The 18,435-nt window shown below is 45.2% G+C and overlaps 1 protein-coding gene across 9 annotated transcripts in view; it reads left to right on the top strand.

Moving 5' to 3' along the window:
- The first annotated feature begins 5,313 nt into the window (after nucleotides 1-5,313).
- Nucleotides 5,314-18,435, top strand: part of SYBU (syntabulin) — a 44,098-nt gene continuing 30,976 nt past the window's right edge. For 2 of the 9 annotated variants that reach the window (XM_025148137.3, XM_015283014.4), the window contains exons 1-2: nucleotides 5,314-5,433; nucleotides 5,904-6,105. In XM_025148137.3, the coding sequence (XP_025003905.1) occupies nucleotides 5,407-5,433; nucleotides 5,904-6,105 (229 nt within the window). In that variant the 5' untranslated portion in view covers nucleotides 5,314-5,406. Of the gene's footprint in view, nucleotides 5,434-5,903; nucleotides 6,186-8,571; nucleotides 17,430-18,435 lie in introns of those variants that run through there. The other 7 variants (XM_015283016.4, XM_015283015.4, XM_040694683.2 and 4 more) reach the window with 7 other exon arrangements.

Below are 18,435 nucleotides of genomic sequence, written 5' to 3'. Positions count from 1 at the left end.
CAGGCCTGCTGCTGGCCATGACTCTGCCCCTCAATAATGCAGAATTTCACACAGTAACTTCAGATGCCTGAAATCATACAAGTCAACTCAAGTCATTGCCAGGTACACGAGCTGCTACACAAACATCTGAGGGTGTGCAGTTGCCTCCTGGCTTGTGTAACACTGAGTAATACTGACACTGATCTGCCCAGTGAAAACAGATTACCCAGTTCTTATCAGAAGTCAGGTTAAATAAATGTCTTGCAGAAAATCACATCTCCCTTGAACTTTTCCCCACTGGAAACAAACACCCTGTTCCAGCAGAGATCTTCACTGACGCCATGTGCACAGGCAAGATCACTCCCCTCCTCCAGCTCAGCGTTCCATCCTCAGGCATTCCTGCCTTTAACCACAGCCAGGGTTGAAGAATTCACATCGAGACATTCAAGTATTTGGCTCCAAAGTTTTTTGTTTGTTTGTTTTGTTTTTTTGTAATCGCTTTCCAAAACATTTTCCCATCCTGCTGGCAGAGCCTTTGACTTTGTCACAGACATTTTTTTAAAATCATTACTATTCACTCTATGTAATGATGCTTTTGACAAGATGTACTTCCCACAAAGATATCCTGATAGCTTCTAGTTATATTCCTAACCTCTGACCTGCGTTGCCACAGTCTCAAATAAATTATTCTCTTATTTTGCCTGACTGACATGAAGCTACAGTTCCCTTTTGCTCTTTTCTATATATTACAATGCTACTCAGTCTTATCGTTTTTCTCTCATCTCCAGTATTTCTTACAGACGATGAAAGAATTTTTCAGGTAATTCTCAGAAGACCCTTAAGTGTAACTTAATACACTGTTTAGCTCCAGTTGGTGTTCTTTTTAGCATCTGGGAAATGTTTGAGGTCCATATGAGTGGAAAATCAGGATCAACGTACCTGATAAGCAAACCAGAGGCTGTTACTGGGGAATTTGAACTTATTCAAATAAGGTCAGTCAGAATAGAGACATATTTATTTCTAAAACAGAAAAAGCATCCATTTTGCACCACCCAACAAAACTAAAAAATTGTAAAAATAGCATTCATAAATATTAAATACAAATAGATTAAATGAATATTCATTTGCTTATATTTTGTTTTCTTCTCTTTTTATTCTTATCTGGTTGTTTTGCACTGATTTTCCATCTACAATCTATGCAAAAGCATTTTGATTCTGATGTTTAAAATGTAGATTTATTTGTAATCTTCTAATACTTCCAGTTCTAATTTCCTCACTGTTTCTATCTATCCTAACCCTTACTGACATACTGATACACATGACAGCGAATGAACGATCTTGTACGCTTAGCAATACCTTCATTGTGCTTCTCACTCACATTCTAAACACTTGGTTAGAAAATAAACATTTAAATAAGATCACCAAGTCAACTATCTGTACTATTCACAGTCTGCTGTGTTTAATTCATCTTTCCCTGGATTGGTGTGCTTTCACATTCTTCCCAACATTTGCCCATTTCCAAACTTGGAAAACCTAATTTCAGCATTGTTCTCATCTTTCAGGTGGGGAAAAAAGGTCAAAGCACCACAGGCCTCAGCTAGTAAAATAAAGATGCTCTCTAGGTCACAGACAGAGCACTATCAGCTCTCTGATTGCATTAATGGAATTGTTCAGGATCTGCACTCTGCCCTGCTCACTGTTTCCCTTGACCTCAGAGGGAGATGTGATTCAAGAACAAAATCTGGTCCTGAAGCAGGATGAGCTACTGCCTGCATATTTTTGACCAAAAGGCCACAGCAAACTCAAAGGAAAAGGAAAAATGCAACCCGCTGGAATGTGTTTAAATAAATCTAGGTGTCACAGAGTTATCTCTAGATCTATCTGTGTCTGTGACGGGGAACAGCAGGCCCACAGGCCACTAGGCATGAGAACTTTCAAATTCTGTGATGCAAAGTAACTTGACAACAAATCAAGATGGACTAGATGATCTCAGTTGTCTTTTCCAGCCCTAATGATTCTAGGATTCTATGAAAAACATCTAAGATCACAACAAATTTGGTTTTGCATCCTGAATGTCCCCAGGTGCTGTCAGTTGTATAAAAACATGGAGCTGTTCTGGTCTGAGCAACAAGAAGGCCTGGTCTGGAACCAGCTTCCACCAGACAATAATCTGATGGCAGGAGCACAACACTTCCCATAAAGCCAAACTGTGCAAGAACACAGAACACTGCCAAATAACCGCAGCATAAAACAGCCCATTCCTTCAGCCACCTGGGGAGAAAAAGGCCTCTGTTTTCCTACAAGGCCTGCCTTGTCCCTCTCCACGTGGGACTGGCCAAAAGCAAAATAAATGAAGAGTGGAAACCTTCCTGCTGAAGCTGAGATTCTGCATAGAGAAGGGAAATTCATGGGTTTGGAGTGATGGAGTGCAAGGCTGTGCCACAGGGACGGTCTCTGATGAGTCCTGGTCTCTGCAAACAGCACAGGTAAACTCCTTGTGCTGGTGGATGGGAAGTACACACTGCCGAGCTCCACACAATTCTCAGAACGTCTTGGGCTTGATCTTCTGCAATGCCCAATTCTGAGCAGAGGAGACCCTTCCTGAACTGACTTTCTCTGCTGCTGTTATTCTGAAATGCCAAAAGCAAAAACATCACACTACAAGCAGTCAGACTGGAAGCCTGCATCTGCAGATGTCCAGGGTCAATGCACCACCAGGTGGGACAAACAATCTTGCAAAAACAAATCATAGAATCACAGAATCATGAATGTTGGAAAGACCACAAAGATCATCTAGTGGTCAACCATCAGTCCATCACACCATGCCCACTAAACCATATCCCTCAGTGCCACAACAACTACCCTCTTATTGAACAGCTCCATGGACAGTGACCTTGGGCAGCCTGTCACCACACCTCGCCAAATGTCACTGAAAGATTTGTAAAAACTTCAGGTTGAAGTTTTTATCTTCATAGCTCAAGTGTGGAAGCAACAGTGCCCCAAGTTCCTTTCTGTGTGCTACGGGAAAGAATAACTGCTGGCTGATAACATCTGGCTGAACTGGAAGGATGTTATTCTCCACTGGGATAGCTCCTGGCACAGCAGGAACACAAAGGGGCCTCAGGGGGTGGCACACTGCTTTTTCCCTTGAGATGTCTTCCCGCAGAGCACCCATCTGAGTGCAGGTATGAGCAGCAAGGCCAGGAAAAGGACTGCCCCAGGCCTTGATCCCCTACTAGGAAAGCAGAAGGCCTGACCAAGAGCTCTGGCTCAGTGCCCATCCTTCCCTGGCAGCTTCTCCAGCACCGGTACTTTGCTGAGCTTGCAGCCAGACACAGCCTCCTCTGGGGATGGTGCTGCTCAGGAGGAGTACACTGACACTGTGTTCTGTGGGTTTTCTGAGGCCTGTAGGAATTTATAACATTTTTCCTTTCAACAGCAAACACAGTTTGAGTCAGAGTTGCAAATAAATCAGAAAAATCAGCGAATTACCTCAGCGAATCAGCTCAGGTAATATTACAGGACTAGAAGTACATCAAAGAGGAGACTAAGAGTGATGCCCTACAGTCTTTTCTGGTATATGTTCCTCCCAGTCCTGATAATTAAGTACTGCACAGAAATAGTATTTTAATAAGCTGAACAGTGAATAAATTCCCCAATATTTATTATATGTACACAGACCGTTAAGGAAAAAAAGAAATGTGCCTGAATGTTAATGATTGTTCTATGATTTATGATAGGGCCTGAAATCTCTATGCAAAAAGGAGAGGAGATCAAAGGGAATCACATCCCATTTTGCCTCCCAAGGCAGCTTGGGGACTTCACTTCTCACATCCCTCTCAGCGAGGAAAAAAATCCGAGCTCCAAATAGAAGAAAATAAAGCAGGCTTCAGCAATCGAACCATCACCGTCAACCGTAGAGGAGTTACTATGGCAATGCTGCACAGCCTCTCAGCTCCTCCACCGCAGGCCCAGCAGCGCTCCTCCACGTGCCACGTGCGGCGGCAGGAGCCACGTGCCCAGGTGCCCTGCTTTCTGCTGAACGGAACAGCAAACGTGGGGGATTACAAGATGTGATTTGCAATTTTCCATTCTCCATGGAAACAGTCTTGGAGTATTAGGGGAAGGTCCGCAGTACAGCTCCTGTTCTGTGCCTCAGGAAGGTATATGCCACTGCTTAGAAGACATTTTATAAGCACACAACATTGTTACTAGAGAGATTTAAGCACTTCTAAAAATAGAACCACCTCACTTTGAATTACAGATGCCCTGGCACTGCCCAGGAAGGATGGTATCATTTTTTGGCAGAGCACAACATCAAGCTCTCCGTAAGTAATGGATCTAATCCTAGCACCAGGTTAATCAATTAGTTATTATAACTCTCTGTACGCCAAACAATTGGTGTGACAACCCTCACTGGCATCGGCCTTCCTCTTTGAGGACCAGAGGAACACGCATCACCTTTCCTATCGCCAACAGTATGTGCTCGGTGCTGCACAGAAAGCACACTTTTGCTCCTAATTCTTTTTGAGGCAGCATTTAACATTTACGCTCGAACAGCGACCACAAGCTCACAAGAGAAACTGGGGTCTTTTGCACACAGCAGACAGACATGTGAAGGACATCTCCGCCCCAAGAGCTCCTGCAGTTCACCGGGTGCCGTAAGGAGACATCAGGGTGGAGCCCCACAAGAACTCTGTGTTGAGTTCACCTCCGTCGTTGTGGATGAGGGGTCCTCTTCACCAGCAGTCCTGCTAATGCACCTCTGGCTTTTGGCCAGCGCTGCTGCTCTCTGGGCAGCAGACAGACAGGGTGAGCACACACACGTTGGCTGGTGTAGGGTCAGCCGCAAACTGTCCCGATGAAAGGTGAGACAGTACAGTCATTAAATATACCACGCAACGTGTTGTCTGAGGATAGAGTGGGTTTTTGCATCGCTACACGTTCCGTAAAAAAGCTGTCGCCGAATAACAAGCGGCAGAAAACCTCTGACACACTGCGCTATTTATACAGCCGAGCATTCATCACGCCCGTCCTTACAACATCTGCCTCCGTTACGTCTCAGCTCCGGCGCCTCAGCGTGAAATCCATAAAACTGCAAATAAAGTCAGCGCTGGGGCTGCTCGCGTGCAACGCGCTACAATCCCCGCAGGCTTCAGCGGGCGGCGGCGGCTGCTCGGGGCGGCCCCGTCCCGCACCTGCAGCACAGGGCAGCGCCGGACCCGGGCCGGAGCCGCAGCCGATCCCCGCGCTCAGCGCCTCGAGGCGGGCGGGCGGGCGGCGGCGGCACCACGTGTCGGGGCGGGGAGCGGCGGGGCCGGGCCGGGCTCCGCCACCCGCAGCGCAGCGGCCGCCGCAGCAGCCGCTGAGCGCGTCCCTCTCGCCCATGCCAGGTGCCCGGGCCGGGCTGCGCCGTGACTGAGCACCATGGGGCCCCTGCGGGAAAGCGGCAAGGTGAGAGCCGGGCGGGAAAGGGCTGCGGCGGGGTACGGGCGGCGGGAGGCGGCGAGACCGGTGGGCTGCGGGGGAGAGGCGGGCTGCGGGGCTGGGAACCGCGGGGTCGGGGAAATTCGGGCTGAGGGAAGAGCGGGGCTGCGGGGCCGGGGTTGGAGCCGGGCTGCGGGGCGGCAGTCCCGGGGTGAGGCGGGGGCCGGAGTGCCGCAGGAGGCGGGCGGGGGCTCGGGCTGGGCCCGTGGGATCCGCCGCCGCCGCCTCGGGGCGCCCCGCGCCGCAGCCGCCGCCTCTCCCTTCTCCCGCTGCGCGGCGGCCGCGGGCGGCGGGGCAGAGCCGGGCTGAGCCCGCGCCCCCCCGGGGGGCGGAGGCCGCCTCCTGCCCGCCTCCGCGGGCGGCGGAGGGCGCGTCCGAGGGGCGGCGGGCGGGAGCGGGCGCTGACGGCTGGGGGGCTTCCTTCCTTCCTTCCCGAGGAGGAGCAGAAGGCGCACCCGGAGAAGGAGGTGTCCCGCAGCCGTATCCCCCGCCTCGTCCTCCGGCCGCAGCCGCCGCAGCAGCACAAGGTGTCGCCCGCCTCCGAGTCGCCCTTTTCGGAGGAGGAGAGCCGGGAGTTCAACCCGCCCAGCTCCTCCGGGGGCTCCGCCAGGACCATCAGCAGCAACAGCTTCTGCTCAGGTACCTGCCGGGCCCCGGCCCTACGGCAGCGCAGCCCCCGATTCCCACTGCAGTCAGATCTGCTCTTCTCCTACGTGTCCGTAAGTGACACCAGATGTTTCCATTTCGAGTTCCTAGGGCTTAGCTCTCCGCTGCTAAGAAGCTGGCAGTTTGATTGCTGTGGAATAGTTGCTTAAAGAGAAAGATTTTCCTTAAAACCCACAGCATCTGCGTGAGGAACTGTGGAAAGCCCATGAGCTGGAGCCTGCAAGGTGGGGCGGTGGCTGCCGAAGGTGTGGGTCAGATTTGTCTTTGTGACATTGACCTCCATGCGTGAGCCGGGGCGCAGCGTGGAGGTGGAGTGCTGCTGTTCCATGGAAGTTACCTTCGGGTGTTTGAGGGCTCACTCTGTCCCCAGGCAGCACACAGGCACTGGGTCACGGAGCGGAGGGAATCAATGCGGACCACAGACTGCTGGGTCTGCTTTCCAGACCCAGTGTGTGTGTCAGGGACTGCTCAGTGTTGAACGTTTGGCATTTGTGGAGTTCAGCACTAAGTCCCCATCCAGCAGTGAGTCACTCGGATGCTCAGTAGCTGTGAGTAATCCCCCAGCTCAGCGGAATGCTTCATCCCATGGGAAATTATGCACATGGGCAGTGGCTGTGAGGGTCAGATCATGGAGCCCTTGGCACTGTATGCATGTGGTGGTTTGAAGGATAGTTTGGTGACTCAAAGTTTGTTTCTAATAGCTGGTATTTTGGAAACATTCTCTATCTCACTAAAACTCTGACTTGCAATGAGTGTTTTGTAAGACTCCATTTCAGAGCAAGTTCCTCAACTTTCCTTTTCTTTTTTCACTAAGTATTTAAGTTACTGAGCCCAATCAGAAATCGTTACATTTATCATTTTCTTCACTAATTTGCTGTTTCTCTCAAGAATCAGTACTTGAGCAGTGTACACAAACAGTGAATTTCCCCAGATGAGGAACACAATATCTGTGCCTGATTCCAGTATTTCCCTCTTAGCCTGGATAGATTTTGCAATCCAGGCTCAGCAGTGATCTGTTGGTTATTGTTTGTGAAACAATGCGGGTCGTTAAACAAACAGTGCTTCCCTCTGAGGAGAGCTGAAGCATTTATCCCACGCTGCCTGCATCCCTCCATCTTACCTGTTGCATTTTACCTGCTCCCTCATAGGGAACCAAGAAGTAAAATGATTTGAAGCTTTCTACAGATGCATTAATTTTTTACGATCTCTCATAAATGGTTGGGTTTTTTTCTTGTTTTCTTTCTTCCCCAATCATTTGGTTTTGCATCCCGTTCTCCAGATCTACTCAGCATGGTGCTACCAAAGCTGTCCCACCACGCTGTATCGGCTATTTCACGACTCCCCATAGCAGCTCTATGCTTGCTGTGGGAGTCAGACAGTGTTCACAGAGACACTGAGTAGTGTGGTGCTGCTGTCGTAATCCTCCTCTTGAGCTCAACTGGAAATACTTTTATTTCTTCTATTCATCTTTCCTTCTTTGAATGCTGCCTTGGTTTAGCTTGGCTTACCTGATTTTCTCATTCTCTGAAGCCCCTTTGCTGCCTTTCACTGAGAGTCCTTCTGTACTGCCGCATGCCCAATGTAGGCTGAACATCCCCGGCAGCAGCAGGGCCTCCAGCCAGCCTCTCCATCTTCACTGGAGGGTGACGTGCAGAAAGTGGATTTAAAATTAGTGGCAGTGCACTTGGAGCAGAAGAGGAGAGCAGATGGAGGGTGTGATGAAAGACAGTGTGATGGCAGTATGTAAAGCTCCTGAGCATTTGGATAAATGTCTTTTTTGTACGATCCGTAGTGATCATTAGACTCAAAAGTTTCTTGGTAGGCAATAGGGATTGTACAGTTCCTTTCCTTTTGAACCTCCTATCTGCCTTTCTTCCCTTATTATTGACACCGAGTGATTACAATGGGTAGATTTCTTTTTCCCACCAGAAGATCCAGTTTTTTTCCTCAGCCCAAGTAAATATGTATTTCCTGTCTGATTCCCTAGAGAGCATCCCCTAGAGAGTCTGATTCCTTTCTAGCATTGTCCATTTCCTTGTGTGCTTATATTGGTCCTGACGCATAAGTGAAGTCTTGGATTTCTCTCTGTAACTCAGAGCAGCAATGCCTTCTATATATCATTAAAGGTGCTTTAGGAAGGTGAAGGACAGGAAGATAAGATCCTTTGGGAACTGTCATAGTGTGAGTATGGTGGCAACAGCAAAAAGTGCTGCTCAGCGTTTGGCAAAAGGTGCTTCATTTTCTTCCACGTAGTTTCTTATGAAGAAGTTGTTAGTTCTGGCTCAGGTAAGATTTAAATCTGACCGGCTCCTCCTTGTTCTGTAGGACTGCATCAGAGGCTCGGTTGTTTGTGTTGGTCAAGTTTCTACAGTTGACTTTGTAAGACTGCATGAACCACAGTGGGTCTGTCAATCCATTTTTCCTGCAGTATTCCTGATATAATGTATTTTTAGTATACCTTGTTTGCACAAAACTAAAGTGGATGCTCTGAATGTGGTATGGGAAGCTGAGTCTTTGTGTCACTATTCACCACATACAATCCCTCTTTAACATCTTAGCACATCTGGGGTCCTGTTTGTCATCTGATATGAGAACGCTGCTCTACCCTCAACCTCTGCTCTCCTTCGGCTTGGATGTCAGCCACAGAACTCATATGTCAAGTGATGAAAAAACACTCTCCCAGCAGCACTGGCTGGCCTGCTGCTGAGCATTCCCCATCTCATGAGTGTTTCCCTCCTAAGTATCTCCTGGTATTGAACCTGCCACGCACCCTCACCTCGTCAGCCAGAGGAGTGCATTTTAGCTCCACAAACATATGATTAATTCATGGTTCTCTGGCTGAGGGGCTACACTGAGGAGGAAGGAGGCTCCCTCTGGCCATTGCAGTTGCAGTGTTTGTCTTATAAAAAATAGGATACTGGGGGTGGGGTGTTATGCTTTTACTGTGTGTACACATCCTTTTGATACTGGCTAATTGCTTGTTGGATTGAAGGCAGCCTGGAATTGCCCAGCTCAATAATAGTCTGCTTAGCTTTGAATTTTAAAAGGAAGTTCATTAGGATATTGCTTTTTTTGTTTGTTTTTTTTTTTCTTCCCTCTGTTTTCTGCCTCTGAACAGCTTAGATTTTGAATTTCTTACTGTGAGGAAGAGTTCTGTAATGCTGCCTTTTTATAGACACTCAGCCTTCTCCTCAGCCTGCGTCCAGAAGCCAGCTGGCCGAGTTTCTGCAGGTAGGGCAGCTTTGCAAGAAGCACTTGTGCATTTAACCATCAGTTCAGCAGCAGACTTTATGAGCCAGACAGGTTGTTTTATTTCAGTAGCAAAATGCTCCACTTTTTGTAGTCTTGTCTACAGATCTCCTTTTTAACTAGAGTATGTAGGACTGCAGGCCATTGAAAGACAGCAGTATCTCTCTGTGAGATGAAGATGAGATGATTCACTCACCCAGAGTGTTTTGCTTTTCCTTTCAAGTTTCCAGATCTGGATTCAGTCTTTATTTCTTAACTTTTTTTTTTCTTTTTCCTGGTATAAGGATCTTTTAAAAATGTGTTCCTCAAGCCTGTAGTGCAATAAATGTGTTCTGGTGATGTGGCTGCACTATAGTTTCTGGAGCGTAACATAGCAGCAGCAGGAAGTTCTGTCCCATGGTTGCCTGCTCAGTGGCTGCCATGCACGGTCCACTGAAGCTTTGAAACTGTGTGCCAGTTGGACAAGCTGATGAGGGTTGGAGGGGCTGAGTTCATAGTGCATGTGCCAAAAAAAGGGCGTGGGCTCCCAACAGGCTTATTGAAGTAGTGTGGTTGCACTACCGCTAGCCACAGGTTGGAGGAGAGGGGAGTTTGTAAAGGTCCCTTAACCTGTGTTACTGGGCAAAATGCTGCACCTTCTGTCACCCTCGTAAATCATACCTTTGCTACAGCATTGGAATGGGTTGTATCACAAACCAGCCAGCCCTAGAGGCTCCAAAACTGAAGCGTGTGTACTTAAATTTGTATTTCTGAATAGGAAAAAAATAGATGAAAATGAGTTTGCAGTGTTTTAACAATCAAGAAGGTTAAGCCTAGGGCAATAGTATGAACTACTAAAATAATTACCCTACTACTGATGTATATGTATATATATATTGTCACTCCTTGTGTATGTAAGTTTATGTATACAGATGTTATCGCGAAAACAGTGAGCTGTTCCGTTCTTCTTGTTTGTTGTTCTAAGAAGAAATGTTCTGTTTCAATAGATCCTTCTTGGCTCTTTTTTTTTTTTCTCTTTTCCTCACAGTTACTGAATCGTACACTTAAAAGTGTTCAAATGCCTGATTCTGAAAGCTCACCCCTCTTTCCAGCCCTCCTGCTGGAAGCTGCACTTTTGCACAGCGCTTTTGCCATCTTTTCAAACTTCTGAAGTAGAGCTGTTCCCCAGAGAATGTGATTGCAGCACTCTGTAAGGCAGTTTAGCAATCACTCTGATATTAATTTTCCAAAAACACTGAAACAAAATCTACTTCTAAAAGCACACTCATGGCCTTTGCATAAAGGCGATGCTGGTGACATGCTTCCTTTTCTCACTGCTGTTTCCCTGGAGAATTTCCTGCTGGGCCAACGTGCGTGCAATAATTTATTATTGCTTCATGCTGTTATCCACCATTTCTGTTTCTGTGCAGCAGAGATGTGTTCCAAACATGGAAGTGAGAAAAGTGCCTAGGTACTAAGAAGCGCAGCCTGCCTTTTCCTCTGTGTTTGGCCTTTCTCTGGATCCCTTTCAACTTCAGTCTTTACTGCCTCTTACTATGTAACTATTCTTTTGTGTCTATACCACACAACAACATCTGGAAGCCAAAATATTTGACCTTTTGAATGTTTGTTGTTACCTTTTTATGTATCTGTCAGCACTTTACAACCTGACCCAGATCCTACTAAGTCAGCAGAAGCATTCCCATTGTCTCTGGGACATTTTGGACCATGTCCTGAGAACACTTAGTGCTGGTCCCTTTCTACTAGCATTTGTTACAGTCTGCTGTGTCCTGTGATGACTGTAACGGCTAAAATCTAGGCTGTACGGTATGTTTTTTTTTCACTACCAATATATAATCTAATACTATTGTTTTAAAGTAGTTTTCCTGCAATTTTGTGTTGAGTTGAAAAGTGTCATGCCTGTTGAAGAACATCACAGCTTGTAGATGAAATTAAACGTTTATATAATCATAAGTTTTTGATTACTTTTGGATTAAAATAAATAATGGAATCATGACACTTTAAAAGAAATTCTCACATTATAACCACACACTTAAAAGGTTGATATCTGCCCTTAACATCTTGGATCAGTGTTTTGACATGTATATCAGCAAATGCAGTCGGTGGGTTCTGTGGTGATGCTAAATGCCAGTCTGAGATAGAACAATTAAAAAAATAAAAAAATAAAAAGAAATACACATACTGCAACAGTGGGTAGACTCTGTGTGGCTTCCAAGCAGCATTAGAAGGTAAACACTGCAACCTTAGGAGGTGATGTTCAAGCTGCAAGGCTCACAGCTGTGCACTGTCAGCCATGGAGATAGAGCAGTATGGGAAACAAGGAATATAGCATTTATACCATTTGATGAACAGTTAGAATTTTATTTGTGGTCTGTTTTATATGTTTTCTTTACAAAAATGGTGCTTTCAAAACTGGGTAGAATGTTTATCACTTCTTCCCTTGCTGCACAGCGGAAGTAAACACACTCAAAAAAACTGACTGTATGCATGTGTATTTCACATGGTGTGGACACGAAATGCACAATGTTAGTTGCATTTGATGTAGTCAAATAGCAGCAGCAGTTCCACTGCCAACTATTGGCCTCAGAATAGGTCAGAGAGTTCTGCAAAAGTTCCTTAAAAACTAATGAATTATTTTTTTCCCTCTCTCTTTTAAGACTCTGTGCTTTCCTCTACTTTAGTTAAAACTTCTCTTTAAAAATTTCAGGTAGATTTTCAGTCTTTTACTGCATTAAATACCTTGCCCAAATGTTTTCTATGGCATGATATCAAAACTCAGGGGCTGTGCTATTCCCGATCACAGCGTTCTAGTAACAGCACTCTTTTATTGATATTTTGCTAGCAGGCCTTCATGCTTTTGTTCTCTAATAGCAGTACCATTAGCTGTGCTATAAATTTAATTACAAAGCTAGTAAACTGCAATTATATAGCCCTTTTTCAGATGGTTTCCCAGAACACACATCAGTCCTGCTTATTAATGAAGTGTTCAAAAATAATGAAGACTAGCAAAGGCATCATTCGCTGCCAAAGTCAATTAAAATTTGTTGCTTTAGAGTAACAGCTATTGTCAGTCAGATGTCATTAGCTGATATCTGTCGAGACATGTTTATGGGATATACTGCATGGTGAAAGATTCCTAAGATTTAGGAAGGGATAAATCCATCTTCTTTGATCGTTCTCTCCCCTTTTCTGCAGGGAGTGAGCCTGTCACACTTTCACCATGCTGCGAGTGAGCAGAGGGCACCTCTTGCTGAATGCAGTGAGCAGTTCGTGTGCTGAATTGTAAGCAGTGCCTGGTCAGGCTCTTGGCATGACAAATGCAAGCTGGTAAAGAACAGGTTTGGGGGTGTCCATACGCTCATGGTAGGAATAGAGAAAAGGAATTGCAGATGTGTGGTCTTTGATATTATCTACTGGGTTAGTTTTTGCACCTATAACATAAAAATAGCTTGGAAGATGGATTGGGAGGAGAAAAAAAAAATAAGGATGGTCCCCAGCTGTGGAGTATATACAAAATCAAGGAGAAGTAAACTCCTGAGTATGTAGTTTGTCCAACCTCTTTTTTGAGGAAGGACCATTGCCAGCACTACGTCACATCAGCCATGGCTTTGTCTGCCCGAGCCTTGAGACATTTCAAGGACAAGAGTCTCTGTAACCTTCCTGCGTGCCCTAAGGGAGTGGTGAGCTGCTAGCCTGCCTCACTGTAGCCAAAATGGAGCAGAGTTAATTCAAGTTCTGTCTGCGGAGACATGGGGATTAAATGTGGAATTAATTTGCTTAGCAGGATTTTATATAAGTAGGCCTTGTCAGATAAACCTCTTCTCTTTTTTGGACAGGGCTGTAGTTCTGGTTGCTCTTCTACTGTCCCTTAGAGCACAGCAGAAATTAAACACAACCCTAGTAGATCTTAAAAATCTAGAGTGAATTTGGCATTGATCAGATGGACTAAAACTAGTAGCATTTTCAGGGTTCTTCTTTTAGTGAAATAATTCAATATTTTTGTCCACAGTCTGTAATTCTGTAAAATTGTCCTAGTTTGCAGGTGACACATTGTTAGTGGCAAATGTCTAATGATCCAGAGTGTGTGAAGTAGCCTGTTGGAATGGCTGTGGTAAGAACAAAATGCTGTAACACAGACAGGAGCTGAGGAGAACATTCTTGCCTTAGGCTGTGCTGCCTGACTTACGCTGAAGTGGGAGCTGGTTTCCTTCCTTTTATAGCCTCATGTTGTGGGTTTGAGTATGCTCCACCTCTGTCTTTTTAGGGACACTTTCATTTAAACTATTACACTTCATCCCTTTCCTTTGGTTCTCAGTATGATCCAGTTTTTCCAGGATATAATTGTCAGTCTCCTGTTACCAATGTTTCCTAGTGGAGGAGTGAGCCCTTGCACCCACTGGTGTAGCTGCCCAAGTCAGTGTGGTGGCTGATGTAGTCAATGGAGAAGACAGGTCCTCGAGGTAATGATATGGCTTATGTACTCTGGAGAAGTCTAAATACAGCTGACTTAGCCTCTACAGGAGCCTTTTCCTCTCTGTTTACTATAGAAAGAGCATTAGCAAATAGATCTTAGGTGATACATTCTTTGGTGTCTGCTAGCAACTTTTATTAATTCATAAAGACTCACACATTACAAGACCAGCAATGACAAGAACACAAAAACAACTCTTAGGGATTTAAAACTGTGGGGAAGACCAGCAGAATGAGAGATTATCCTGAAAAATCGTGAGATGGCCTTGATGGTTTCATTGCTGAATAACCAGCTCATGGTGCATCATCCTCACAGGGCCCTAGATGTATGGGAAGGGAACTGCCAGATAGAAGTCAGGATGTAGTCTCAGTGTGCTGAGTGGGTTAAAGTTCATTAAAATCCTGTGTTTAGTTCTAGAATCCACATCTCTTTGGAGAAAAACAGAGTGCAGAGTTTGAATACTGATCAGAGGAACCTTGGGTCCTGCACTTTGGCCACAACAACCCCAGGCAATGGTACAGGCTTGGGGCAGAGTGGCTGGAAGACTGTGTAGAGGAAATGGGCCCGGGGGTATTGATTGATGCTAGACTGAACATGAGCCAGCAGTGTGCCCAGGTGGCCAAGAAGGCCAATGGCATCGTGGCTTGTATCAGAAATAGTGTGGCCAGCAAGAACAGGGAAGTAATTGTCCCCCTGTACTAAGCACTGGTGAGGCCACACCTCGAGTACTGTGTCCAGTTTTGGGCCCCTCACTGTAAGAAAGACATCGAGGCCCTGGAGCGTGTCCAGAGGAGGACAACAAAGCTGGTGAGGCGTCTGGAGCACAGGCCTTATGAGGAGTGGCTGAAGGAGCTGGGATTGTTCAGTCTAGAGAAGAGGAGGCTCAGGGGAGACCTTACTGCTCTCTGTAACTACCTGAAGAGAGGTTGTAGTGAGCTGGGGGTTGGCCTCTTCTCTCGTGTGACTAGTGATAGGACTAGGGGGAATGGCTTCAAGCTGCACCAGGGAAGATTCATGCTGGACGTTAGGAAATCCTACTTCTCTGAAAGGGTGGTCAGGCACTGGAATGGGCTGCCCAGAGTGATGGTGGAGTCACCAACGCTGGAGGTGTTCAAGGAACATTTGGACGTTGTGTTGAGGGACGTTGGTTTAGTGAGAACCATTGGTGATGGGTGAATGGTTGGACTGGATGATCCTGTAGGTCTTTTCCAACCTTTGTGATTCTATGATTCTATGAGAGAAGATGAAAATGTGACAGTAGAAAAGAGGTCAGGTAGAGGACAGGTGGTATAGCCTTGTAAAAACACAAAACTAAATCTGACAGCTAGGAGTGAAAGTAGAAATAAGTGAGTGCTTCTACAGGAAGAGCATAATTAATTATTTAGATGGATTAAATAAGGGGGTTGGATATGTAGTATTTCTTGAAGACTTGAGGAAACGACAGTATTTTTCTAAGGAAGGCTCTAAACAAAATTGCAGTGGAAACCGTAAAGCCTCTGAGCTCAGAGGATCAAAGAAGAATATCACGTGTGGTCTTACAGTCTGTGAGAGAAATTTTTGTCAGTTGTTAAGAGTACTATTGCCTTAACACTTTAGACTTTAGTATTTGAAAGTTAGTCAGTACACGCAAACATCAGAGTACTCTGAGCAATTTCTGAGAATGTTTGAGAAGACACCATCCCATGTTTGGCTTTGGAACTTGGCCAGCGTATCTGAACTGGGAGAGGGGTTAGGCACAGCATTTCGGTGATGAAGTCCAGCTGATGCTCAAAGGGAAGAGCTGCTTCCAGAATGCTCTCGGGAGACCACTCTGAAAAAAACCACCATGGATATAGCAAAGAAAGCAATGAAAGTCACGTGTTCCCTCTGTTTGGCATGTAGATTATACAGGCAAGATCAGTAGACTTTCACAGCAGTTTTTGCCAGCTGTCTCTCTGCTATCCTGATACTCATGCCTCCAAAGATAAATCAAGTGTGTTTCTGAGAAGTTGTACCTGAAATCCTTTTTGGGTAAAAGTTAACAAGCTATAAGATCCTCCTTAGACCTTGCCGAAAACTGCATTCTCACCATGTTTTCAGCAGAAGATAAATTCCATTCTGGCTCACTCACTCCTATTTCCCCATAGGCGGCTTTAGAAACAGATTCCTTACCTTGGTCTAATGCTGGACAGCTTGGCATTTTTCACCTCCTCTGTCAGAGCTGCTAGCAGAGTTCTGGACAGATACGGGGGAGATCTCAGTCCCACACTACCGCCCTTGCATCCCTGAAGACTTCTCTAGCAAGAAGAAATGAAAGTAAGTGCAGGGAATCTGTCTTGCACTGGGCACCTTGTGACTGGCACCTTGGTGTTCCCTAGGATTCTCCTTGTAGCAGAGCAGCGAGGTGCAGGTTGGTGGGGAGCTGCATCCCTCTGCACAGCACAGCCTCACTTGCCCTCAATGATGAGATCCCATGTCTCACTTGCAGCTGTTCTTTTTGATTACTTAAGAGGCACCACAAAAAGCTGACAAAGAGGTGGGTTGCAATGTTGAAAATGTTGGAAAATGTATGATTTTGTTCGTTCTTCTGGCTAGTATCTTATAGAAGGATAGAAGTTATACCTGAGGTAAAAATAACAAGCTATCAGAAGAATGGAAGTTCAATGAAATCATTCATTTACTTCAGCTGGAATGGGAACGCTCAGCTGGTTATCAGTGGGTCTAAAGGTCATGAGTGGTGTGCGCAGAGATCTATTGTTCCTTATGCCAGGCTCATTTGCTCATTTAATAAATGACCTGTTGCAGCAGATGCTTTAGTCCTTAAGCATAAGTTAAGGTTCTGTAGGCTATATGGGGTAATCTGATTGTACAATGTGATGTGTTACAAGAGGCAGTGGTAGGAGGGCTTGAAATTAAAATGCTTATTCTCACATGCTTTCTTTAGCTACTCTGTTTTCATATCTCAGAGATGTCTTGTTTTTTAATGCCCTAATTCTTAATGCTGCAGCTTAGGTATTTCATCATTACACGGTTCCATTGGTTCTTGAGGTTCTCCAGGTGGAATCCCCATAGCTCAATGAAATCTCCCATGTAAAACACTTCAGTAAGGTCTGCAGAACCTTGACAGGAATTACAGTGATTTTGTTGATGGAGATATGAAGTAACTGGTTTATTTTGCAGTTGCCTTCTTCAGTTTTTTGTTTTGTTTTGTTTTTTTAACATAGGGTTTTGAAAATGATGCTACATAAAGAAGCATAAAGAAAGTGCAAAGGTTGTAAGAAAAATCAAACGGTGTGAATATGCACTTCTTCATAAATATATTTGATTATAAATGTTGGTGTGCTTCTAAAGAGAAGACTGCTTATATACAATTTCAAAGCTTGCTCAGCCATGCTGATTCACTCTGCTGTCAGTAACATTTGTTCAGCCTGCAGAAGAGACTCTGAACCCTTGAGAAGAGGAAATGGGCCCTGACCTGACAGAAAGCTGCCTCCTCTGTACTCTGAGTTACATTGTGATGCTGATATGAATGGAAAGGATAAAAGGAAAAGAATGGTAGAGAAACCAAGGGCAAGCTTTTGCACATGGAAGGATGCAGGTATTACACTGTACTGAGGGAGCAATAGTTAACAATAGCAAAGGCTTCTCTTTGCTAGGGATGGAACTGAGGGATTAGCCAGTTTAGGGTGTCCTTTTCATAAACATACAATTGTGTACTGACTGAACAGTCTGCCCATGCAAAGCTCATTGCAGGATCGGGCTTGGCCTCTGTTATGAACAGGATGGAAGTAGTAGGTACAGTATGGTCATGCAAATTACTTGGCTCAGCTGCGGGTACTTGAGTTTCATATTAGGTAAAGGTAATACACTGGGAACAGAGTGCAATTGCATAAGTAAGATGGCAGCTTTCATTTTGTCCTGGGAAAGAGCAAACAATTACATTTCTCCTGCAGAGAATATTGGAGGGTTCCCGGAGTCAGGGTAGTGTGTTTGGTTTTGTTGCCTTTCTTTAAAACCACCGTGACTTTTACAAGAGGAGTGATTATTCAAGAGGGATTTAGATGAAGGAGGTGAGGGGAGTGGTATGTGGGTTTTGTCTCAACTCTGACTTTCTACTTTGCATGTAATTGTTAAGAGCTGGAGTGTTTATATTCCTGGAGATCAGAAATGCTGCTCTATTCCAAGCAGTGATTACCGGTGTTTGCAGTACGAGTGTTCCCTCAGAATTCTGCTTTAACAAAAGCAGTCCATATGTAATGTGCCCTATTTCAGAAAGAGGTAACACACATCCTCTTGTTAAAAATGAAAAAGCTCTGTGATCACAGTCCTTTAAAAGAAAAAACACTCTTAAGAAACCTTTACTAATTGCAGATAAATGAAAATCTTGACTTTGTATATGTAGATTATGTTAGATAGTTCTATCAGTTGATAGTTCTCTTGTTCAGATGGGGACATGGGACATACGTGTCCCCTGCTCACTTTCCATCCACTATAGACACAATGACACGAGCCATTCTCATGTCTTGTGCACATTTCTTAATGCCATAGCATCTCTAACATTGCTAATTCAAAAGAGCTTATCTTAGGTATGAATTGTTATTGTG

Source organism: Gallus gallus, chromosome 2, assembly GCF_016699485.2.
Source record: "Gallus gallus isolate bGalGal1 chromosome 2, bGalGal1.mat.broiler.GRCg7b, whole genome shotgun sequence".
Classification (NCBI taxonomy): domain Eukaryota; kingdom Metazoa; phylum Chordata; class Aves; order Galliformes; family Phasianidae; genus Gallus; species Gallus gallus.
The sequence above is the reverse complement of the archived record's forward strand: the minus strand, read 5'-3'. Positions and strand labels throughout refer to the sequence as shown.